At 41.2% G+C, this 25,072-nt stretch overlaps 2 protein-coding genes and 1 long non-coding RNA gene across 4 annotated transcripts in view; 1 reads left to right on the top strand and 2 right to left on the bottom strand.

Annotated features, from left to right (window-relative positions):
* LOC119647460 (cleavage and polyadenylation specificity factor subunit 5) overlaps nt 1-25,072 on the top strand; it is a 153,091-nt gene that overhangs the window by 94,867 nt on the left and 33,152 nt on the right. The window lies entirely within an intron of this gene.
* Nucleotides 17,249-19,966, bottom strand: LOC119647461 (transcription factor Adf-1-like). Of its 2 annotated transcripts, XR_005248876.1 has the most exons (4): nt 18,433-19,966; nt 18,216-18,378; nt 17,795-18,162; nt 17,249-17,730 (listed from the first exon to the last, which is right to left on the bottom strand). XR_005248876.1 is itself a non-coding variant. In XM_038048393.1 (3 exons), exons 1-3 carry the CDS (start codon nt 18,542-18,544, stop codon nt 17,964-17,966), a joined length of 474 nt encoding a protein of 157 aa, XP_037904321.1. In that variant the 5' UTR covers nt 18,545-19,966; the 3' UTR covers nt 17,249-17,963. The 2 variants fall into 2 exon arrangements, 1 of the variants encoding a protein (XP_037904321.1); XM_038048393.1 differs by having other exon boundaries at nt 17,249-18,162.
* LOC119647462 lies at nt 17,249-23,139 on the bottom strand. Its single transcript, XR_005248877.1, has 2 exons — nt 22,946-23,139; nt 17,249-17,626 (listed from the first exon to the last, which is right to left on the bottom strand). It is a non-coding gene; the product is annotated as an uncharacterized LOC119647462 (long non-coding RNA).

The raw sequence follows: 25,072 nt of genomic DNA, 5'->3' as shown, positions 1-25,072 counted from the left end.
TAGTTGAAGTAACATTTGAACTATATTCGGTAATTTTTTTATTCAAAAATATCGATAAATGAGCGAATGGCAGTGAATTTTCGATGACGTCTTTTTGAAAACTTGATTTGCGGTGTTCAACGTAATTCAATTCAGGATCATCTGAAATAAAAAAAGCAAATGAATTTCGTTAAAATATGATATTTTTCTTCCCCCAACGATGCAAAAACTAAACAATAATGATGGAAATTTTTTTTTTCTTTACCTTACACCAAGTCATCGATTCCAGCACCATAAAGGACAGTTCCCTCTGCAATATACTGATCTTCCTTCATTTTTTTGTCAAGTCTTTCTTGAATTCTCGCCTCTTTTGTCTGCGTAGTTGCATTGAATTCTGCCCTTCCAATTCGTTCTGCGTCAACTTCTTTTATGTAGGCGTGTGCACTCGGTCCAAGGCCGATTCCCAAATCATGCATACAACTTAATAGAGCTCCTGGTCCCTCATTGAATGTAATAGCTGCGTATTCGACGATTGGAAGGCTGCCAGATAACTTTTTCGGCGCAATTTGCCAAATCATATGATTCAGTGACTCGTTTGCATTTTGCGTGTAGCCACCAATGCATCTTTCCAGGAGTTTTTCATCTTTTAAATCTTTAGTCACAGTTGTATAACAAGTTGCAACGGAATACAATATTTTAAATTAAAGGAGAAAACGCGAGTGTTCACTGCCGCGGTTGGAAACAGAAGAGACCGACTTATTTCCATGCGGTCCTTACTGTCCCAACCAACGGCATTTTTTACCGCTGGTTCTCCACTCCCCTGGTGCGTTCAGAAAACGCGTGAGTGGAGAGTTTCGGAGTTCAGCGCCATCTACCCGTCCGCATCCGCAACATCCGAAATAAATTTCGAATGCTGCAGATCCTGCCGCGCCACAAATCTTTGTAGATTGGTTCGATTGCATCAATTACATCTTGTGGCAGCGGAGAATAATCATGTTTAAAGTTTTCTACGCCTGTTGTAGCTAACGCTCGCTGATAAGGGCACCATGACTTTTCGCCGCTCATACATTTTTCATGTTGTGGGTGAGCGTCAGTTGATTGCTGGTGAAAAAATGTAGACCAAATGGCATCTTTCATCTTTTGAACTGAGTCACAGTTATTTCTAATAGCCGAACCGTAGTATCGACTAAGATTATCGATGGTTATTGCCTTTACCTCCAAGAGTTTTAACTCTTCTTTTTTTTCCAGCATTTTTACCTGTTTTGATGGGAACCTCCCCAACAGGACTTTTAACTAAATCTCGAAGACGTGTGCCCATCCTCTTCTGCACGTGTCCCACGCATTCTTTTTTAGCTACAATTAAATCATCGCCGTAAGGCTTGGCTTTGATTAGATTGCCGTAAGTTTTGCTATCTCCATCGCCTACATAGTTGCCCATCTTGACGTCATGTTTTTCAACTGAACGTTTGAACATTTCAATAACTGCATTTACCTCCATATTCCCGGATGCTCCTGAGTGATTAGCTGTACATTGACCATTACTCTCATGTTCTTCAAACCATTCCTCAAACTCAATTGGCGTCAGTTTTTTTCTCCAAATTACACACAGTTGACAAAATAGGCTACTGATAAAGATGTCGAAAACTTTTCCTGTCCAGTGACCAATCAGTGAAGTTACACCATACAAAGAATTAAATCCTTGTTTTTGCCAAGTTCCGTCGCCCGAAGCAGTTATCTCATCTTTATTTTCATACTTCTTAGTCAATTTTTTTTTCTTCTTCAGCAGCAAATGAGAAAAAGTTTTCGGCTGTCTCCTTTACTTTAGTCACAATTCTATGAATATAGTCCGAATATGTGGTTTTCGTTACAAAATTTTTTGTCAAATTCATCAATCCACAAAATTTGTTACAGCCTGCGAGTCCCAGTCCAAGTATTCTCATAACGAAAACAAATCTACTGTTTATTTCAAAGGTTCTACCAATTTTCGTACTTGATGGAACGTAGCGTGGATTACACTTAGCACATGTAACTTGAATATCAAAACCAAGCCCTTCTTTGCCAGTACATGTAAAATTAACTTTTTCACCGCACTCAACACACCACCAAGGTAGAAATTGATGAGAAAGCTAATAAAAAATCAATGATGCGGTAATGTTTTTCTGGATCAGTTGGCACATTTTTTGTGGTACTCACTTTAATTTTACTTGCAGACGCACTACTCGTGTTTAAAGTTTCCCGTGGTGTTTTCTTCGGGTTTGGTCTTTTCTTTACTCTACACAAATAACTTCTTTCCTTACTTCTTTCCTTTCTAGAAACTTTATAATATCTCGGCATTTTAATGTTTAAATAAATGCTGAATAATATTACTTGTCACGAATACCAAAGGAACCGTATCCCAATAGTAAAATGGAGTGAAACAGCTATACACAGTATACCTGTTCGACAGCTGCTCCGCGCGCTCAGCTACGGCAGGTACGCTGTTAGAGTAGAGGGGACTAAAACAGCTATAACTTTAAGAGTTTTGCTCCGTTTGACTTGAAATTTTGACACAATATTTTTGAAATGTTTATCTACAAGAAAATGTAAAAAAATCGATTTTCTGACCCTACCTCTCCCTTAAGGGACGCTTTTAGCCCCTTATTTTTTAAGAGTCTTAGAAAAGATGGTACGTTTAAACCGTACCCAGTTATAGCGGGGATTCTCATTTTCTTGCACTTGGTAGGTTTGGGAGCTTTGGGGGAGTAGCCTGTTTAGGAGCGGTTACAGTTTTTACACTAACCTTTATCTTGTTACGTTTCCTCCTCCGCACGAAGTTGAACGGGTGACCTTTGTCGTTGACTTCGGGGTTTGGTGATGGTGATGTCTGTCGCTGTCCACCTCACACTATTCGTTGGCTCTTGTTGAGTCCTCTATTGCTGCTGGTGCTCCCCCGCTGTCGATGACGATCGGTTCACGACTATTTCTTGCTACCCTGGTTCGCACCGCCTCTTGTAGCGCTGCTACCTCCTGTTTTAGCTGAATTATCAGCTGTTGTTGGCACTCCAGTTGCTGTGCGAGGGCTGCTTTCTCGCCTCTGAGCTCTTCAAGCTCTTTCCTCAGCGGGTAGTCGTAATTTTCTGAGGGGCCCGTGCTCCCCTCCTCCTCAGACGATAGCTCCCCAGGGAGTGCCATTTTAGACCTCTTGGCGGACATTATTGTCCCCAAGCCCGTCCTCAGCTCTTCTCCGAGTCCTCACACAGTATTCACTGAAATTAAAGAAAAACAATTAACAATAATTGCACTTTGGTATACAGTGTCTCAATAATATTGAGATGCACTGCATACTTCAATCAACTGTACTTCCTTTTGAGAGTACTACACTTAACACTTCACCACTTTTTTTTTTTTTATTTAAGTCACTTGTTTCCTTTCACCGTGCTCCGTGCCACGTCTGTCCGCTTCGATGTCTCGGAGCGAACTGTGGGCGAGCTGACCATCTTGCATGACATTTTATAGAAGGTCAGGCTCGTACTTTGATCCTTACATTTACATTTCGAACTTATCACTACTTACATACACATGACTCATGAGTGATAGGAGTCGATGCCTATCTTATGACAAACAGATGTGAATGTGTTTGTCTTACAGTTAGTCTCATCAGCACTGTAAAAAGTGCTGAATCATACAAAAAGAAAGAAATAAAAGGAAGGCTTCGGGATACTTCGGGCTTTGCAGAGGTATGCCTACCGACATGGTTGGTCTATGGTACTTATAACGGAATGGGAAAATATATAACGATACTCCAGTAGAGCATCATTCAGAAAAGAGGAGGGACTCATACATAAATGTAGCCCTACCATGAAGTGAGGGAAGTAAATTGTCGAAAGACAGACTTCTCATGCACCCTGGGACACCGAAAAGATTAGGGGGATTTTAATAAAGTATCCAAAAAACCACAAACAACATAAGGAAACCTCAAAGAAGTCCATCGAAAACTTGAAGAGAGTTGAACGAAATTCCAAGAGGAATCACAAATATCATCTGAAGAAATCTTGGAAATATTAAGAGTTCGGGAGCCCAACTGCTGTCAGAAGGGCTGCCTTACACTGTCTGTAAGGCCCACGACTCTAGGTAAAATAAGGAGGAGGAGTAGACACCCCAGTAGGACATCAGCCTCTCTACATCTGATGGCACATGACTACGATCTCCCCTTTATGAGTGGAAGGAGATGTTAAAAAATCAGAAAAACTAAACCAACACCAATGTTCCAACTCATAACCCACAGAGATTTTCGCCAAGATCCCCAGCTAAATCTCAAAAAGACAAAAGATTGCCATTAAAGCAAAAATTGAAACCAGACATATGGCTAATGTGACCAGGATCTATCATGCTACAATGATGAAGGTCATCGCCATGAAGAAAGCTAAAAAGGAGAAGTTGTACTCACGGTATTATATTGGAGTACCCCAGGGGGAACATGTCCCAACTAACAACTCCATAAGATGCTCTCATCCACCGTATAGGTAAAACATCATACAACTATGTCCTGGTAAAATATATAAACTCCCGACGCCTCCGACTTGGAGCCAGACAGACAACCCCACAAGACCAATGAAAAAGAAAAGGAAAAACTATGCCATTGAAAAGGAATAGTTAAAACCTATTTCGGACATAATTAATACGATTATGATGAAGAGCAGAAAGAACAAGTCGGAATACCGGAAGCTCGCGCTTTGGGTATAAAGGTTTTGTGTTCATCTTATCTAAGAAATTTCAACGGACATTTTTCTATCCGTATGCAGCTACAAAACTACGAGACATACGTACATATTACAGCCGTAGATGTTACACTCACCCTAAACAAACAAACTGCCTATTTCCGAATACTGTACACATATATGCACGTATAAAAATTGATCGTACCCATATTTCCGATTTACTTCTTATATCTATCTGAATTAGGCGCTACCTGCAAAGTCCATTAGCACGCATATACTAATTATGTTTTTCACTTCGTTATAAAAAACAGAGTTTCCGTTCCTAAGATCATACGATCTTCTTTATTTCCGAATCAGAACTCTCCACTAACATGTAGGATCTTAACTATTTATACTATATCTACGCAGGCCAAATATTGTTCTTTTCTTATGAAGAACAAGTCATAAAATTGATTTCTATTTTTGACACGCAGGTCAAACTCTTATTCAACCATCTGCGATGCAGATGTCATAATATCTAATACTCGTACATTCCCATCACGTGGTACACAAATGTTACACTGATTGGGTCAGAGTGCATCTTGTAATCATGCGTTACACAGATGTTACATTGTTTGACGCGCAGGTTAAAGTACAAAGATATCTTATCTTAGAACTATGGTATTGTAGATTTCCTTAAACAAATAATATTATTGTTGTACTATAGTTAGTCCTCAAACCACTATCACACTATTCACACTTCATTGTTCAAATCAATTTCATAACAATTATTAAAAATAAAGAAAATGAAGATAAAATTCAACAAAGGAAAAGAAAATCAATAAAAAAAAAAACAAGAAAAGAAATAAAATAATAAGAAACTAAGAAAAATAAAAATAAAAACAATAACTCACTCCGAGCTCGGTTGGCGGCTGGTTTACAAAGTTCTAAAAAAACAAATTTATTAAGGAAAACGATTAAAAAAAAAATTAATTTCATTTAGATTTGAATATTATTAGCAGGCGTATTGCTTTAAATCTTACGTAACGATTAATCATTTATGCTAGAATACACACGTTTCTCATCTGTACAGCAATGGAACTCTTCCTATTTGCGAAGGTCTTTCTGGGATTTATCCACTATTTCCGACACTAACGATCCATCCCGTCACAAATTAAATCACATCACTTTTGTCGGCTTGAATTTCTTCATCATTCTTCCCTCCAAATGTCAATTCTTACTTCCTCTCCTTCTTTTCTCCCGTCTGGGCTATTTCGCCTCACTTCCTTTCCTTCGCACGGCTCCTTCAACCTTTCCAGAAAAGCCTGTTTCTCCTTCCTCTTTTTCTTTCGTCCAGCTCAATTCCCCCAAAAGCAAAATCCAACTCCCCCGTTCTTTTTTTTTCGCGCACCGTTTCCACGCTCACAAAGCAACACTCTCCCCGTTCTTTGTTCGCGCACCGCTTCTATTCCCGTTACATAGCCTTTCTCTCTCGCTAGACAATGTTGCGGCAACATGCGGATGCGACAAATCATTCGCCTCTTGCTAAGATCAATTCGCCCGAATGCATTCAATAATGTGCAATCTGCGGCGAACGTTAATTGCACACTATTAAATGCATTGTTTAAGCAAATTAATTAAGAAAGAGCCGAATGAGATTCCGCTCCCGTCGAGCAGCCGCGGTCACTACAAAAGAAAGGATAAAAATTAATGAAGTCCATATAGATTGCTCATAAAATGTAGTGACGAAGATTAATTAAGGGATTTTAATAGAGTTCCCAAAAAACCACAAACAACATAAGAAGGAAGCCTCAAAGAAGTCCTTTTCGGTTTGTGGGCGACAACTTGCATTCTACATTGCAAGCTGGCTTGACCCGTGACTATCCGCCCGTGACCATTCTCTATTTAAGTGTTCTCGTTATGAGATATCCACAAACTACAACAGCTGTTACTCTCTTACAAGGTCCTCCCACTCACAGTACAGGCCCTTGTCGTCAGGCAAGCACTTTTCTGTTGTGTTCTGGCTACAAGCTCATCCTATTATTTGTTGCTATCAGTGACTACCGTAAGGCTGGTGTAGCAATCTTAGTGCATATCTGGTTTCCTATCTTACTACCAGATTTGCGTATAGGTGGCTGAGACTACTCGTATGGAAGCAGCTACCCCTCTCATTTGGATATAGTATGAGCATCCAATATGGAGGTGCAGCTACATTTTACTTAGGGCAGCTCCATGTCCTCCGACCTCTTATTTCAAGATTTAAGTATTTAACATTCTTTATTTTAAATATTTATTGAATACTTATTATTTATTAATAACAAATGAATTATTGAATTCGTTCTATTTTAAACTTTTATTACAAATTAATTGGCATGAGGAATTATTGAATTCATTCTATTTTAAAACTCTAATAACAAATTAATTGGCATGAGGAATTATCGAATTCATTCTATTTTCAAACTCTAATTACAAATTAAATTGGCATGAGGAATTATTGAATTCGTTCTCGAACTCCTGGCACACTTTTCTCCGATCTTCCACTCCCGTGGCGTGCTACGCAAAGTGGATAGATCCGCGCCATCTATTCGCTCGCATTCGAAATAAATTTCGAATGCTGCGAATCCTGCCGCGCCACATCACTCCGCCCCCAGATGAAACCTAGGGGTTTCGGCGACTGATCCCCGAACTTCGTTCGCCGTTAATCCACAAAGCGGACACGACCTTGCTTCGGGGCGCACGCGGGTTTCAGCCTGGACAAAGAGACCGCCTTTTTGTGACCACCGATCTCGAGCTGGAAGAAATGTTCTCCCCGCTCGAGAACGCGGTACGGGCCCTCATATGGAGGCTGCAGCGGCTTCCGGACGGCATCCGTCCTGATCAGCACGTGCGTGCAAGTGTCCAGCTCCTTGGGCGAACAGGCAGGTATGGACGAGTGTCGAGTGGGTGGTGGCGCCTTGATGCGTCGGAGACTGTCCCTCAGCAGACGCACCAACCCCGACTCCGTGAGTCCCGATCTCTTGTCGAAGACCGGATCGCTTGGGAGTCTCGGGTTCTCCCCGTATACCAGCTCCGCGGGGCTGGCAGCAAACTCCTCTCGGCGGGTTGTTCGAAGGCCGAGTAGGACGAGAGGCAAGACTTGAGTCCAGGACGGGTCGTCGCGTGCCATAATGGCGGCTTTCAGCGTCCGGTGCCAACGTTCTAGCATTCCATTGGATTGCGGGTGGTATGCAGTAGTCCGCTGGCGTTTAAAACCAAGGAGTTTGCCTAACTCGGAGAAAAGGGTGGACTCAAATTGCATTCCCTGGTCAGTGATGATCACTGCAGGGACGCCAAAGCGAGGTATCCACTCTCGGCAGAGGGCTTCAGCACATGATTGTGCCGTAATGTCTTTCAGAGGTATTGCCTCAGGCCACCGCGTGAACCTGTCGATGATTGTGAGGCAATACTTATAACCGTGCGAGTCTCGCAAAGGCCCTATTATGTCGAGGTGTATGGTGTGGAAACGCTTGGTAGTGCGGGGGAATGAGCCCACTTCTTTCCTTACATGCCTGGAGACTTTACACTTTTGGCATGCGATGCACTCTCTGGCCCAGGAATTGATATCCTTGTTCATGGAGGGCCAGAAGTATTTTCCGGTGACTAACCGGTTTGTTGTCCTGATGCCGGGGTGCGCCAAGTCGTGAACTGCGTGGAACACTTCCTTGCGAAATGTGGCCGGAATGTATGGCCGAGGTCCCTTTTCCGAGTCTTCGCAGCAGAGCGAGAGGTTTGAGCCGAAGATGGGCAACTCCCGAAATTTGTATTTGGGGTTGGACATGAGGCTCTGAAGTGCTGCGTCATCCACTTGCGCCTTGGCAATAGCCGAGAAATCGAGTGAGGCGGGGATGTTAACTTCGGAGACACGAGACAAAGCGTCAGCAACAATGTTGTCCTTCCCGGACACGTGCTGGATGTCTGACGTGAACTGGCTTATGAAGCTCAGGTGTCGAAGCTGACGAGGGGACGCTTTGTCAGGCTTCTGTTTCAAAGCGAACGTGAGAGGCTTATGGTCCGTGAACACTGTGAACGGCCGGCCTTCTAGGGAGAAACGGAAGTATTTGATGGACAGGTATGCGGCGAGCAGTTCGCGATCGTAGGTGCTGTAGTTCCGTTGAGCGGGATTCAACTGCTTCGAGAAGAAGCTCAACGGCTGCCAAACTTGGTCCACCTTTTGGTGAAGGGCAGCACCTACTGCGATGTCAGAGGCATCAACAAAAACGGCTAGGGGTGCATCTTGCAGAGGGAATGCCAAGAGTGTAGCGTCGGCCAGTTGTTGACGAGATTTGTTAAACGCGCAGATAGCCTCTTCAGACCACACGATCTCTCGTGTGTCCTTAGTTTTGGGGCCAGACAAGTACGCGTTCAAAATGGACTGGAGATGGACGGCCTTGGGCAGGAAACGACGGTAGAAGTTCAGCATGCCCAAGAACCTCCTCAACTCCCTCACTGTCTTTGGACGCGGGAAGCTTGTTATTGCTTGCACCTTGTCTGGGTCGGGCTGTATTCCTTCAGGGGAAATGAAATGGCCGAGGAATCTCACCTGTTGTTGAAGGAATTTGCATTTCTCAACGTTTAGGACTAAACCGGCCTCAAGGAGACGTTGAAAAATGCACTCGAGATGGGCTAAGTGCTCAGACTCAGTGGAAGAAGCGACCAAAACATCATCCAAATATACGAAACAGAATTCGAGGTTTCGCAGGACTGAGTGAATGAACCTTTGAAAGGTTTGCGCCGCGTTGCACAATCCGAAAGTCATCCGGGTGAACTCGAAGAGTCCAAAGGGTGTGCATATTGCCGTCTTTGGAATGTCTTCAGGAGCTACTGGGATCTGGTGATAAGCCTTGGTTAAGTCCAAGGTCGAAAAGATGCGGCAATTCGCGAGGTGATGCGCAAAGTCGTGGATGAGTGGAATTGGATATCGGTCAGGAACAGTCTGTGCATTTAGCCTTCTGTAATCCCCACATGGGCGCCATTCGCCGTTTGGCTTAGGGACCATATGCAGTGGGGAAGACCAACAGCTGTTTGAGGGCCTGCAGATACCCTGTTGAACGAGTTGTTCAAACTCTTTCCGTGCAATTGCCAGTTTCTGAGATGGTAGAGGACGCACCTTCGAGAAGATCGGGGAACCAGTAGTGATAATGTGGTGCTGCACATTGTGCTTCACTGGTTTGGAGAGACTACAGTTGGTAGTAATCTGGCTGAACTTTTGGAGAAGTGCCCGAACACGAGAGTCGGTAATGTCTTCTAAAAGAACGGAAAGATTACTGCCTGGGTGAGATACCATATGTCCCGACGAGTTAAGGTTGGTCGTGGAATCTATAAGAGACTTGTTTTGCAAGTCCACCAGCAATCCATAGTGACACAGGAAGTCTGCGCCTAGTATGGGGAAGCTGACATCCGCCAGGATGAAACGCCACGAAAACGTCCTACGCAAGCCAAGACTCACGTCCACTTGCCTATACCCGTACGTGTTTATGCGGGAGGAATTTGCTGCCGCAAGTTTGAGCGGTTGAGGGAAAAGTTGATGATGCTGGGGTACGGGAAGAACCGAAACCTCCGCACCAGTATCGATGAGGTAGCTGCGCCCGCTGAGGGGGTCGAAAATAGTTAGGCGACGTGGCGCTGCGTTCTGGGTGGCCGCCGCCAAGACCCCCTGCGGACCTAGTTTTTTGCGGTAGGAGAGAATCTACACGGTAGCGTACATCTTGTCGCTTTATCCCCGAATCTGCGGTGGTACCAGCAAATCCCTTGGTCCGTGGACTGTCTTGACGACCTGCTACCTGATCGCCCTTTTCGGGTGGCAGACCGCGAGCGTGCTCGCGATCTGGCGCCCGAACGCTGAGCGTCTAACGTCGCCCGCATCTCGGCCATACTGGCTGTTAAAGCAGCAATCTCGCGCCTCAATTCACCCACCTCATCCGACGGTGGTTGAACGGCCGCCAAGGTTGGGCGTACGTACACCTCCTGGACCTGGTCGGCCGTCGCTGCCAGTTCCTCCAAGGAACCGGAGACGCAAGCGAGGATCGCCTGGGTGCCCTCCGGGAGCCGACGCAGCCAGAGCGACTTGATCAGGTCATCGCCGATCTTGCTCCCACCCAATTGCCTCATTTCACGAAGCAATTGGCTGGGAGTTCGATCACCCAACGTTAAACCCGCCAGCAAGTGGTCTAATTTTGCCGACTCGCTTGCCGACAGGCGCCTGATCAACTCACTCTTGAGCTGCACGTACGATGTCGACTTCACCACGTCGGACACCAGAAGTATGGACTCTTCGTCCAGGCCGACCACCGCGTAGTTGAAACGGGTCGCGTCCGATGTGATGCCGGACATTTGGAACTGTGCTTCCAAATGCACGAACCACAGCTCGGGGTTCCGCCGCCAAAACGGAGGAACGCGTACGGCGAGGGCGGTCACTTGCGGGTCCGATGGGCCTGCCGCGTCTTTATTGTCAAAAGACATTTTTCTTACTGAGAAGTACGAGATTGAGATGTAAACGCGGTGAGTTTATACTGAAACGCGGTGAACTTTACACCGACACGGCAGGTCGCACCCACAAATGCACGCACGAAACGAGAAAAAACGACGAGCGAAGCGGACGCTCTCCAGCGCAGACCAAAAATACCACCAATGAAAATAGAGGACTCGCGATGCTAAACACCTCCTCGCCGTCTCTTGCAGCGATTTCAATCTTTTATTACTATTTTTTTTTAACTTTTAATGTATTGAACAATAATTTCACTTAAAATAAATTACAATAATGATTCGCTGCTGCGGCCTCTTTGGTGAAGACGGCGTCGATGTGAAGGCGGCGGCGGTAGCGGTGGCTTCTGCTGCAGCGATGGTGGCGGAGTCTTCGGTTTCTGCCTGATAGCGGTGGCTGTGGCAGTGATGCTGGTGTCGGTCAGCTGCGCTGATCTTGACGGCGAGGGCTGCAGTGACGGCGGCGGCTTCGACCTCTGCGGCGATGGTGGAGACGATTCCGGCGGCGGAAGTGGCTGCGGCAATGATGGTGGCTGGGGCTGCGTTGATGGCGTCTGTAGCGACAGCGGTGGCAGCTGCTGCGTCTGTGTCAGCTGCTACGTCTGTGATGGCAGCGGTGGTGGTTGCGGCGTCTGTGGCGGCAGCGATGGCGGCGACGGGGACAGCGGGGCTGCAGTGACGGGGGCGGCTTCGACCCCTGGAAACGACTGCGGCTGCGGTTGTTCACGCAATTATGGTGCGTGCTCCGGCGTCACCAATATGTGTTATTTGCGCTGCTGCTGTTCTTCGCCCGGGCCGTTGTGCCGGTTACAAAAAAAAAACGACCCCTGACGCTGTCGGAATTGGATGGTGTCTGGGGCTGCGGTGCTCTTCGGGGTCACCAATTAAGTATTTAACATTCTTTATTTTAAATATTTATTGAATACTTATTATTTATTAATAACAAATGAATTATTGAATTCGTTCTATTTTAAACTTTTATTACAAATTAATTGGCATGAGGAATTATCGAATTCATTCTATTTTCAAACTCTAATTACAAATTAAATTGGCATGAGGAATTATTGAATTCGTTCTCGAACTCCTGGCACACTTTTCTCCGATCTTCCACTCCCGTGGCGTGCTACGCAAAGTGGATAGATCCGCGCCATCTATTCGCTCGCATTCGAAATAAATTTCGAATGCTGCGAATCCTGCCGCGCCACAAGATCAAACAGAGGTAAGAGAGAAGAAAAGGAGTATAGTAGGAGTATGAAAGGAGAATGCTACTGATGGAGACAAGACCTTCCCTGATGTACTTACACTCCGACGTACAGGGAGGGCAGGTCGTTCCAAGACAGCATCCTTGTATCCGTCAGATGACGAATACCGATCTATAAGATCAGAAACAAAGTTGAGGAGAAGAGTAGTGTGAAAATGAAATGAGAATGCTCCTGATTGAGCAAGACTCTCCCTATGTGCTTTATACTTTAAAGGCAGTGAGGGGCTGGTCGTTCCAATGGGCATCCTTGTATTCGTCAGTTCAGCCAGGAACTACCCCAGGCAAACCTACGGCTGGGTGAAAGGTCAGACAGGAAGTGCCCCAGGCAGACCTTTAGCTGGGTGACGAATACCGATCTCTCAGTGAGGGTCTTGGGGGAACTATGAGTTGCCCTCTGAGTGTGGTTCAGCTCACACAGGTCAAAAACAATGCAGGCTGCAAACAGTATACCTGTGCAACCTGAGAACATCCCCAAAAAAGCTTGGGATGTGTATACAGTTGGTTGGCCCAAATATTCTAAGGTACCTAACATGATTACTTATTTTGGAATAAACTACTGGCTTGTGACATAATACATACACTAGGCAGAAAAAGTGTGCGTACACTCAGTAGTATGATACTTTTCCTTAGTAAAACAAAAAAATTAAGCTAACTTTTTTGGCGAATTTATTATCCAAACATTACAAATAGTTTCGTAGTTTTAGTGTATTTAATTCACTAAGTTATAAGTCTTACAAAAACCAGGTTATAAAGCCAAAAATTAAAAGAATCGCAATAATTCAGTTGAAAAAGTTTGCGTACAGTAAACAAATATTTAAAAAAAATTATATTTGAGTAAATATGAAAAGCAAATCAGTAGCTTGTAGGATACCCTTTTCTTTTTATGACCTCTTTTAATCTTTTCGGCATAGAAGATACAAGTTTAGATGTTTCTTCAACACTTATTTTATTCCATTCTTCTTGTAATACATTTTTCAGCATATCCTTTGAAGTTATATCGTATTGGCGAATTCTGCGTTCTAATAAATCCCACAGATGTTCTATGGGATTTAAATCTGGCGATTGTGGGGGTGTATGTATGATAACTGTTTGGGAACATTATATAATAGCCACAGCTTATTAATCTCAGCCGTATGCTTAGGGTCGTTGTCATGCATAAAATAAAATTCGTCACCCAGGCGTAAATTTTCAGCACTTTGTTTTAAATTACGTTTTAAAATATTTAGGTAGTCATATTTGTCAATGGTAGACTCTATAAATTGCAGATTTCCTACGCCACCACTTGCCATACACCCCCAAATCATTATTCCGCCACCACCATGCTTTACCGTTGGCATCAAATTTTCTTTATTCAATGCTGTACATGCTTTTCTCCATACTATTTTTCTTCCTTTTATTCCAAAAATGCAGTATTTACTTTCATTTGAGAAAAGCACATTTTCCCAGAATTGATTTGATTGGTTTACGTACTTATTCGCAAATTTTATTCGTTTTCGCCTATTAGTTAATGAAATAAATGGTTTCTTACGTGCAACTCGCCCATGGTAACCAGCTCTCTTGAGTATTTTCCGTGCAGTATCAGCACAAATTTTTTTGTTGAACTTAAGTTCAATATCTTTCGCGATTTGTGGTGCAGTTATTCGTGGATTCTTTTTCACCGAACCTATAATACTTCGCCTTTCCCTAATCGACAACTTCGATGGGCGACCAGATCGTGGCTTCGATGTTATTATTCCCGTCGATTTAAAGTTGTTAACTACCCTTTGAACAGATGAATGTCGCCTTCCTACTATCCTGGCTATTTCGCGGAAACTTTTCCTTCTTCCCATAATTTTATTATAACTTTTCTTTCACTTACACAAATCTCTTTTCGCTTCAATTCCATAATAACAATTACTCGTATACACACAAAATAACGAAAAAACGTCCTTATTTTTCACACTTCAAACACAGCCATAAACCAATAACTCACAATCAATTTACTCCAAATGGCAAGGATTTATATTTCGGGGAATCACCTAATTATGTGGCTGAACGCAGACTTTTTCTACTGAACATTTGTGACTTTTCTTATTTCCCTTTTTTTATTTCAGTTTCCTTGAATTCTAATTTCGTAAAAGTGGCCTTATCAAAGCAACAAGACCACAAGCAATATGCAAACAATAAAATGTTTTTAAAAAACTAATTTATTCGTGTGTTTTACTAACGAATAACCAGGAACTGCTTAGTGTACGCACATTTTTTCTAGCGAGTGCATATAAATTCCCGAACTCCGACTTGGAGCCAGACAGACAACCCCACAAGACAAATAAAAAAGAAAGGGAAACTATGCCATTGAAAAGGAATAGTTAAAAACTATATTGGACATAATTAATACGATTATGATGAGGAGCAGAAAGATGGTAGATTGTCAACAAAAGAGTGATAATCAACCAAAAAACAAAATGCAAGAAGAGTAATGGTGGTGTAGAGATACTACCTCTTGCTAAAGGGGGCTTTACACGCAACGATACATTGTAGCAATTTATCGTAACGATCAGATTGTTACAATTTATCGTTGTGTGTAAACGGGAGATTGTAGCGATTTATTGGGATTGGAGTTGGAGTGGATGGTTGATGCCGGCCGGCATCAATTTCTGGGAATCGTAACGATTCTTCACCTTTCTCACCAAACAACCGATGTACAGCGACAGCAACACTACTTCCTCCATGGTTAAAGCTTTTATAAAGACTGGGGGGTCGATGTAAGGTGACATTTGACAAGAAATCGTTACAATTTAGCGTAGCGTGTAAACAGTGCTCTACTCTTTCGATTTGTTGGAGCGATAAATCGTTCAATGAATTGTTACGAGTTATCGTTGCGTGTAAAGCCCCCTTAAGAAATTAAGGGATAAAAGAAGACAAAAAGAATTCGAAAGGTGGCAATTAAGGGAAAAGATAGGTAATAATATACAGTTACTCAAAAAAGTATCTGGACATGACCGTTGTATAGATATTTTCAAAGAAATATAAACAATTGTGGCACATTTGCTTAATGATTATTTGTTATATTTATCTTTGATTGGTTTATAATAAATTTCCAAAAAAAAAAATTTCTCAGTTTCCGCTTTTAAAAAAAAAGCTCTGCTGTTAAGAACGCTACAAAAAATAAAGTCAAAAAAGTATCCGGACAGAAAGCGTTTGAAGGAAACTTACCCCTTTAATGTAAAATTTAATATCTTGTTGGACCTCCTCGATTTTTTATTACTTCGATTTGACAAGTTTCTCACAAAATTGTGGACTGATCGTCGCCCACTCTTCCTTCAAAGCTTTTCTAAGTGTAATTAGACTTGAAATTTCGCAGTTTTGAATTTTTCTTTTCAAATGTTCCCACAAATGCTCTATTGGATTTAGATCCGGACTTTGCGCCGGAGTATCTATCACTTTTGGGCAATTGTACAGCCGCCAAAGTCCACAAACGTAGGAGTTATGTTTGGGATCATTGTCCTCATAATAACAAAAATGCTCCATTTGCATTTTCCTTGCGCTTTGAAGTAAGTTTTCCTTAAGGACTGTGAGATGCTGATATTTGTCATATTTCCCATTTATAAACTTTAAATTGCCAACTCCCGCTGCTGACATACAGCCCCATACCAACTGAGAACCACCGCCATGTTTCACCGTGCACTTTAAATTTTTCAAATTCAGCTCCGTATTTGGCTGCCGCCATACAAAATTACTTCCATCTGATCCAAATATGTTATATTTGCTTTCGTCGGCAAATATAACGGTTTTCCAAAAATCGTAAGACCTATTTATATGTGCAATAGCAAACCGTAGCCTTTTTTGCCGATTTTGCTTACTTATATAGGGCTTTTTTCTGGGAACTCTACCGTGGAAATTATTCTTTCGAAGAATATTTCTAATTGTTTCGACACTTGTAACTTTACCAAACCTCATTTCATTTTCCGCACGATCCATCTTTCTTCTCGGTCATTAAACTTTCGTGGACGGCCTGATCGCCCTTTCTTATCGATGAAACCCGTTTTTTTTAAAGTGTGTAATTATTTCATGAACCGTCGATTTATTCACTTTCACGATTTCCGCGATCGCTCGTATCCGTTTATTGTCCTTGAAAAGATCAATAATAACTTTTCTAACATCACTACTAATCTCCCGCGTTTTCCGACCCATCTTTATTAAACGTGTGTATACACAGAAGAATTAAATGCGCTACTAATCAATGTTTAATCACCATGTTAAATCAAAAGACAACTCAGTTGCAATATTGTGCATTTTCCAAGAATTCATCGCTGTCCGGATACTTTTTTGACTTTCATAACAAGCATGTATACATAAATTCTCAGAAAAACAACTGTAATAAAACGAAATGATGATTTTTTTTCGCTCATTCGAAAGTGTTGCTATAAAATATTATTATCGTGGAAAACGAAATTATGTTACTATTTTACAAATCTATGTTTTTCGCATTACAATTCTAAATTAACCATTGTCCGGATACTTTTTTGAGTAACTGTATGCCATACAATGTGGAAGTCACACTCTCACTGAACCGCATTCAAGTGTAACAAGGAAAATGAGATATAAGAAGTCATAAGTCGATACAGGTTAAAGGGAGATATGTGGGACAATATAAGAAAAAAATTTTAAAAATTCTTAGAGAACCAGATTTTTTTTTTTTTATTCTACATTTTAATTAATTACAGCAAGAATTAGATCATTACTTAGACCTCTAACTTACTTTGTTACAATTCTTAACCTAGGATTTAAGCGCTAACAGTGCCAGTGCATCTGTGAGCTTTTTGTTTAAAAATTTAAAAATGGCCTCAAAGCATCATTTCTCAAGATTCAGGGTTATACCTGTGGAGATTTAGCACTGCCCGAGCTGATTATGTTGGATATGTTGGATATGTATCTCTTTTTCAGGCTCCTGCGATAGTCCTTATAGATCTGATATCCAAAGGAAATGCCGACAAGCGATGTTAATATGATTAAGATAAGTTCAATTTGTTTTGACTGGACGTCTACCGGGTTAACTATTACTGAATTTATCACCTCGCCGGTATTGTCGACTTGTTTGGTTTGGCCGCCACCCATGTTCTTTGTGGTCTGTTGTTTGCTAACTGGAGCGGGTCTGTTCTGTTTAGTCTTAGGCGCTGGTTATAGCCTTTCAAGAACTTGACAAAAATTTCTGGAACAAATGGAAAAGTGCAATTGTTGATCATTTTACTTGAATGCCGGTTATAGCTTGTCAATTTTCTGTCAGTTGAAAAGAACTGTTGTGGTTCCAAGTACCTAGTGAAAAGTACAAAGGAAAATCAATATGCGAGTACAAAATAGGAGAAAATATTTAATGTACTTAGCAATTCTCTGTTGTTTTCGAAGAAAATATAAAAGAGCCAGGAAGTATCAAGTACATCCGCTAAATATGGAAAGAAGAAAATACGGTAAATATTTCACGTTAATAAACAGATTGGTGAAATACCCCATGAAATTTTTTGAATACTTCCGTATGAGTCGAAGTGCATTTAACCTTCTTCTCCAAAAAATTGATCCATTGATTCGACCATCGGTGATTCGTCGAAACAATCTCTCTTTCTTTTGCTATTATTATTTGCAAACAAATTGCCTGGTTGGTGGTATTCGGAGTCACGAGAGTTGTCTTCGCTTTGCAAAATCGTATTAGCGGATAGTTCTGGCGAGTTGTTCGAGTGATTCCCACAATCACTAGGGAAGATAAAAAATAAATATTTGATTGAACGAAACAGAAAACCATTTACTCTTCTGGCACACGAATATATGGAATCAAAAACATCATCGCTTTGAAGTGTGGCCATTTTACGGTCTCTGTTGCCCCCGATCCACTTGGAGTATTGCATAACGAACGATAGTAGCCGCGAAAACTGTCTCGAAGTATATTCCATTTCGATTGACATTCTGAAACTTTTATAAAGTTTTTAAGTGTTTAAATCCAGTTAATAATAATAATCTACCTACCACTTCTATTTAGAATGCTGGAGATGTCCTTCCACGCGTCTTCGCGCTTCGTTTTATTTTTGTAATCTTCTTTGTCTTTTGCATATAAGCATTGACGGCTTTCGACTTCCATTATGAGTATGGTTTCGAATTCAATTTTAATATTTCGGGCCTCTTGTGATCGACGCTTCCTATTTTTCCGATCTATTTCGATATTTTTTTGCCGAAAACGTTTAAGAAAATAATAATCCCGAAAACGCTTTGAGGTTATAAACGATCAGTAAAACTTTCTTGACAGGTACACTATCAGTGGAACGGTTGAAAAAGGAAACATTCAAAAATAATCAGCTGATCAGGAAAATGATTTTCTAATCAAGAAAAAACCAAATTGGATTTATTATATTGTGTGTGATATGTCTGGATTTTTTTTCGATTGAAATCGTTAGTATAGTTAAATACGCATACTTTAGTTCATATTTGACAAGCTTAAGTTTATTACCTTAGCTTCTGTAGTGAATTGAAAAAAATACTTGATCAAGTACTTGAAAGGCTATAACCAGCACCTTAGTTGATGCCTTGATCAAGTTATTTGTTATTATTGGCATTTTTCCCAATAAAACCCAGCCCAGCTTGGTTTTCTGGGCAAGAAGAACTTCTCCTTTTTTAATTTCGGGCTCAACGATGTGCTCATACACATCGGCCCCTAGTATTGCATCGATATTCATTGAATTTTCAAAGTTCGGATCTGCAAGTTGCAGAGTATTGACCCATGTCGGTCTTTCCAACTTCATGGATTTTTCTGGCAGTGTCATGTTCAATGACGGCATTATGTGCATATCAGTGGATAAGTTAAACTTATTTTCGTACGTTGACGAAATGTGCACATTAATCTTTTTTCTTATTGTAGCAGCATGTATGCCGCCAATACCTGTGATTTTTGCCAATACATTGTATTTTTGCAATCCCAGCTTATTTGCTGCGGCTTGGGTTATAAATGAAATTTGTGAACCGGGGTCAATTAACGTTCGGATGGTAACTTGACCGCCGGTCTTATTGTTCACCTTGATTAGTGCAGTGGCTAGTATGACCGTATATGTTTTTTGCGAATTTTTTTGTTTAGTTGCAAAATTAGAATTTATTGGAGAATTTTTATGAAGCAATGTATGATGCGGGCCATTGCACTCGAAACAATGCAATTTACTTTTGCATTGTAAACTGTTTCCATGTGACAAGCAGTTTAGACATAAATTTTTGCTGTTTGCAAAATCAATTCGTTTTTCGACCTCGAATTGCTTGAATTTCTCGCAAGCAAATAGTCTATGTTTACCCTTACAGAGAATGCAATTGGGTTTTGCGGTAGCAGATACGAGAAACGATTTTTTTTTTGTTGCGGGTGAGTAAAATTATTTTTGTTTTCGAAAATTGTGGGCTTTTGTTTTATTGTGGATAACAGTTGATATCTCTTCAGTAGAAAAGAGCATAGATTTTCGACGGATGTGAAATCTTTGTTGGTGCCCAAATTTTCTTCGAATAATCTGAGTGTTTCAGTGTCGAATTTTCGCATGATAATACGAATTATGATGGGATCCCAATGGCTAGTCGCGTACCCCAAATTTTGTAGACCGGCAAGGCAGTTTCTGATTGTATTGTACATGGATATGACATCGTTTGTGGATCTATAATCCAGCTTTTTAATGTCCAGTATTGAATCTAGGTATTCGGTAGCCACCTGCCGAGGGTTGGAGAAACGTTCTTCCAGAATAAGAAGCGCAGCTTCGTAATTGCTACTTGTGAGCTGGAGATGTGCCACGGCTTCTTTCGCTTCTCCTCGAAGATAACCCAGCAAGTATTGTGATTTTTGGATATTTTTTAGAGTTCTATTCTCGTGAATGACTGATTTGAATAATTCAATGAATTGGCTCCATTCTTTACTAAGACCGGTAAAGAGTGGTATCTGGATTGCTGGGAGTTTCGGTAAGTCTTCACTTAAGTCATAGCGCTGATTTTCATTGGCAGACGGAGTAACTGCCGTTGAAAGACCTTCTGGTCCAAGGCTAGTTGGAATTTTCGTCGGTAACTGATACCGATCTTTTTCCATTAGGTCTTTAAATGAGGCGAACTTGGCTTCCACCTCCTTGTATAATTCGAAGTTTGGATCTTCTGGATCCAATAAGAGGAGAAGCTGTTGATGATTCGAGCGAAATATCGAAACAAGCTCGTTAAGCCTGTTGATTTTCCTCGAATAGTATTCGTCAGTTTTACGCGAAGGGCCATCCTTCTTATAATTTCTTTCTATGATTTCTCCTTCTTTCGCGATGTCCTGCTGGTGTTTTAGTAATACTTCCGCCATTTCTCCGCTTAAAATGATGACGGTATTGAACGCTTTTTAATTTTGGGAGACTGGGAAGTTTTGGAGACTCTGGTTTAAGGAATCGGTACGGAGATAAAATTGTTGAAGGATTTGTTCAAGGATAAATTTGTTCAGGACTGTTTCTACCTATTTTTGAGGGTTCGATTGACCTCTCGTTTGGTAGGCTCGACGGACCATTTGTTGGATAGCTTATAGAACGACCGCTCCAGTCGTTGTATAATCTAACTTAAGGAAAGCGATAGGATCCAATTGTAGTAGGATCAAATCACTTGTGGGTAAAGGGAGTGAGGAACCTTTGTGTAAATATTTGAATTATAGAAAAGACTGTTGTTTCTATATCAACGTTATAATCTCACTGATTTTTGTTAACCTAACAAAGTGTATTTATACATGAATAATCTTAATATTAACTGTGTGAAAAATAGATAATGTTTACATTGCAAATTTACAGGGCTTGTGCATTGATTTTGATGGGGTCAGCTATTTATTGAAGAAAAAATTGAACGATCGATCCAATTACATTAAATTACATTTGGATCGGAACGTTATGATAAATTGAAATATGCTAACTTTAAATTTTTCCAAGACGAAATGTGAAACCGGAATGTTGCAATTGATTTTAGTATATTTGAAAATTTATCGATTAAATTTTGAATATGATTATTTTATATTGATATTATAAAATATTGGTACAATGTTGAATGGATTCAACAGGCAATATAAAATATATTATGCCTGCACCCAATAATATTTATTCTATATGTATGTCCTAAATATTCATATTGTGCTATTACTTACAAGGTAGCGTACATCTTGTCGCTTTATCTCCGAATCTCAGATGGTACCAGCAAATACCTTTGTCCGCCGGCTGTCTTGACGACCTGCTACCCGAACGCCCTTTTCGTGTGGCAGACCGTGAGCGAGCTCGCGATCTGGCACTCGAACGCTGAGCGTCCAACGTCTCCCGCATCTCGGCCACGCTGGCTGCTAAAGCAGCTATCTCGCGCCTTAAGTCGCTCACCTCATCCGACTGTGGTTGAACGGCCGCTATGGTTGGGCGTACATACACCTCCTGCACCTGGTCGGCCGTCGCTGCCAGTTCCTCCAAGGAACCGGAGACGCAGGCTAGGATCGCCTGGGTGCCCTCCGGGAGCCGTCGCAGCCAGAGCGACTTGATCAGATCATCGCCAATCTTGCTCCCACCCAATTGCCTCACAAAGGTTTGGTTGGGACGAGGATGACGATGGCGGAATCACCAGACTTGATGGCCTTGGGGTTCGCCTCGGCGGCGGCGCTGGTGCGAATTCGAGCGTCGGGGTCACCACTTTTAACACGTTGTCAACTTTTACAAAATATGAATTCACTTTAACGAAAGTTATAGAATTTATTTTTTTGTTTTTGTAGAAAAAATAATATCTTAAAATAAACAAAAATTATTGAATACACGTTTTCGTTTTGTTCTGTGCAAAATTTGCTTAGACAGAAGTGAAACATGCAAAAAGATATTTATTCGGTTTTGTTTTTATCTAGATGTGTTCACCGCCGCGGCTGGAAACAGAAGAGACCGACTTATTTCCATGCGGTCCTTACTGTCCCAACCAACGGCATTTTTCCACCGCTAATTCTCCACTCCCTTGGTGCGTTCTAAAATGAGTGAGTGGAGAGTTCCGCGCCATCTACCCGTCCGCATCCGCAACATTCGAAATAAATTTCGAATGCTGCAGATCCTGCCGCGCCACAAGTTCATATGAAGTAAACTAATGACATCAGGCCAAGATGTACATCGTCCTGCTTTTCTTAATATCTTCGCTGCTTTGCCTACAAGTTTATCAAGGATCACTTGGTACAGTTGATCCTTTTCTAACTCATCCAAATTATGAATTTTTATTAGAATTTTGTTGGCTTGAGCTGTCCAGCTTTATATGTCACATCTCTCATTATCGCCATCAAATTCTGGCATCCTTATAGCTATTTTGTAGATATCATCATATGACAGCTGGTTTCTTTGAAATGATGCGGTTGAGGTAGATGCCTGTGGTAAGTCCGTAAGTCTAGGACTTATATGTAGTTGGAACCCCAGTTTCAGGACCACTTGCTAACAGCTTACTCATTTTGGTCACTAACTCATCAACCATTTTCAATTTAAATTCGAAATTGACTTACTGTTACTATTACACTTATTGTTTTCCACGTAGGGATACTTCACCGATAGAAGCTTTAAGGGTATCGTCTTAATGATGCGAATAAGACCCAACTACGCGAAACTTTTTTTTTCCGACTGCGCCAGTTACGAAAAGACAACACAAACTTCACTACACAATATTTATTTTAGACTGCCTGCTGCCGATTTGCTTAGATCTAATGTAACCTACGAACGTACATCTTTTCCTTACAAACTAAATACAATTCCCAGTCCATCTTATTGTAGTGATATCATTCCAAACGATAGATTTAATTCATTAGTAATACGAAACCTTACCCGACCTCACACAAATAACTTACCCGACCTCACACAAATATTCAAGTTACGTAAACAATAGCAATCAGTCATTAACTGACCTATATTTCCTCATAAGTCACTAGAGTTCACTTTGTATCTACCGCCGAACAAAACACATGAAATAAGACCCACTTGAGTCACAACATGCCATGCATACATTACCCATCTACATAGCTACATGACTATGCATAAGAAATGCATACAGGCATATGACCAGCACGACCCGTATGTTTATAGATTGGTAAATTGAAAGAAAGAGAAAGTTATGACGTCACAATCATATATTGTTATGTACAGACCCAATTGGTCAAGAAAATTGCAAGTAAGTAATTAAAGGAATTTGATTGGTTAGTGCATAGAAAATAAGGAATTAACATATGTTAGAATGTAAGTAAGAATCGTATAAAAGAACTAGAGCCCCGAGGCTCGACACACTTGATTAGTTGCTTTTCATAAGGATAGATAATTGCTATACAGCGATATCTTTCCTGAGCAATTCCAGTGTGATTTAGACCAACGGCAGACTGCTGCTGATTGTAGCTTCCGCAGATTGTTGCGGAGTTAGGAATCCAAAAAGAAGGTTTTTATTTTTAATAAAGTTATAATTCTAAAGTAACTTATGTAGCTTATCTTATCGGGAAATGTATAATATAGATATCCGTTTCGAACCATATGTAAAGGTAGGTACATGAGTTGTTAAAGATTTATGATGCTGCCGATGACTCAAGAGTAATCTTCTTATCTTATCTGTTTCCCAGATGTTAGGATTCAGTGTATAATTGTCAAACATTCTCTGTTGAGAATTTTATCTTTGCCATATGTGGGTTTTGCTCATAACTCATGGTCGGTCTATGGTACTTATAAAGGGATGGAAAAATATATAACGATACTCCAGTAGAGCATCATTCAAAAGAGAGGAGGGGCTCACACATAAGTGTAGCACAAACAACACAAGAAGGAAACCTCAAAGAAGTCGTTCGAAAACTTAAAAAAGAGTTGAAGGAGATTCCAAGAGGAACTACAAATGTCACCTGAAGAAATCCTGGAAAATATTAAGAGTTCGGGAACCCAACTGCTTTCAGAAGGGCTGCTTTACACTGTCTGTAAGGCCCACGACTCTAGGTAAAATAGGGAGAAGGAGTAGACACCCCAGTAGGACATCAGCCTCTCTACATCTGATGGCACATGACTACGATCTCCCCTTTATGAGTGGAAGGAGATGTTAAAAAATCAGAAAAAACTGAACCAACACCGAAGTTCCAACTCATAACCCACAGAGATTTTCGCCAAGATCCTCAGCTAAATCTCAAAAAAGACAAAAGATTGCCGTTAAAGCAAAAATTGAAAACAGACATATGGCTAATGTGACCAGGATCTATCATGCTACAATGATGAAGGTCATTGCCATGAAGAAAGATAAAAAGGAGGTATTATATTGGAGTACCCCAGGGGGAACATGTCCCAACTAACAACTCAATGAGATGCTCTCATCAACCGTATAGGTAAATCATCATAAAACTATGTCCTGGTAAAATATATAAATTCCCGACGCCTCCGACTTGGAGCCAGACAGACAACCCCACAAGACAAATGAAAAAGAAAGGAAACTATGCCAATGAAAAGGAATAGTAAAACTACTTCGGACATAAGCAATACAATTATGATGAAGAGCAGGAAGATGACAGATTATCAACAAAAGAGCGATGATCAGCCAAAAAACTCAAAAATGCAAGGAGAGTAATGGTGGTAGAGAATACTCTATCTTGCTAAATACATATGGGATAAAAAGA

This window comes from Hermetia illucens, chromosome 2 (assembly GCF_905115235.1).
Source record: "Hermetia illucens chromosome 2, iHerIll2.2.curated.20191125, whole genome shotgun sequence".
Classification (NCBI taxonomy): domain Eukaryota; kingdom Metazoa; phylum Arthropoda; class Insecta; order Diptera; family Stratiomyidae; genus Hermetia; species Hermetia illucens.
This window is presented reverse-complemented; position numbering and strand designations above follow the sequence as displayed.

Excerpts from the sequence above, each read along its gene's own strand:
- LOC119647461 (XM_038048393.1), bottom strand. The coding sequence starts at position 18,544 with ATGGAAGTCGAAAGCCGTCAATGCTTATATGCAAAAGACAAAGAAGAT. Across the intron at positions 18,379-18,432 it reads CAGCATTCTAAATAGAAGTG|TTTCAGAATGTCAATCGAAA; the intron begins GTAGGTAGATTA and ends ACTTTATAAAAG. Across the intron at positions 18,163-18,215 it reads TATATTCGTGTGCCAGAAGA|TGATTGTGGGAATCACTCGA; the intron begins GTAAATGGTTTT and ends TATCTTCCCTAG.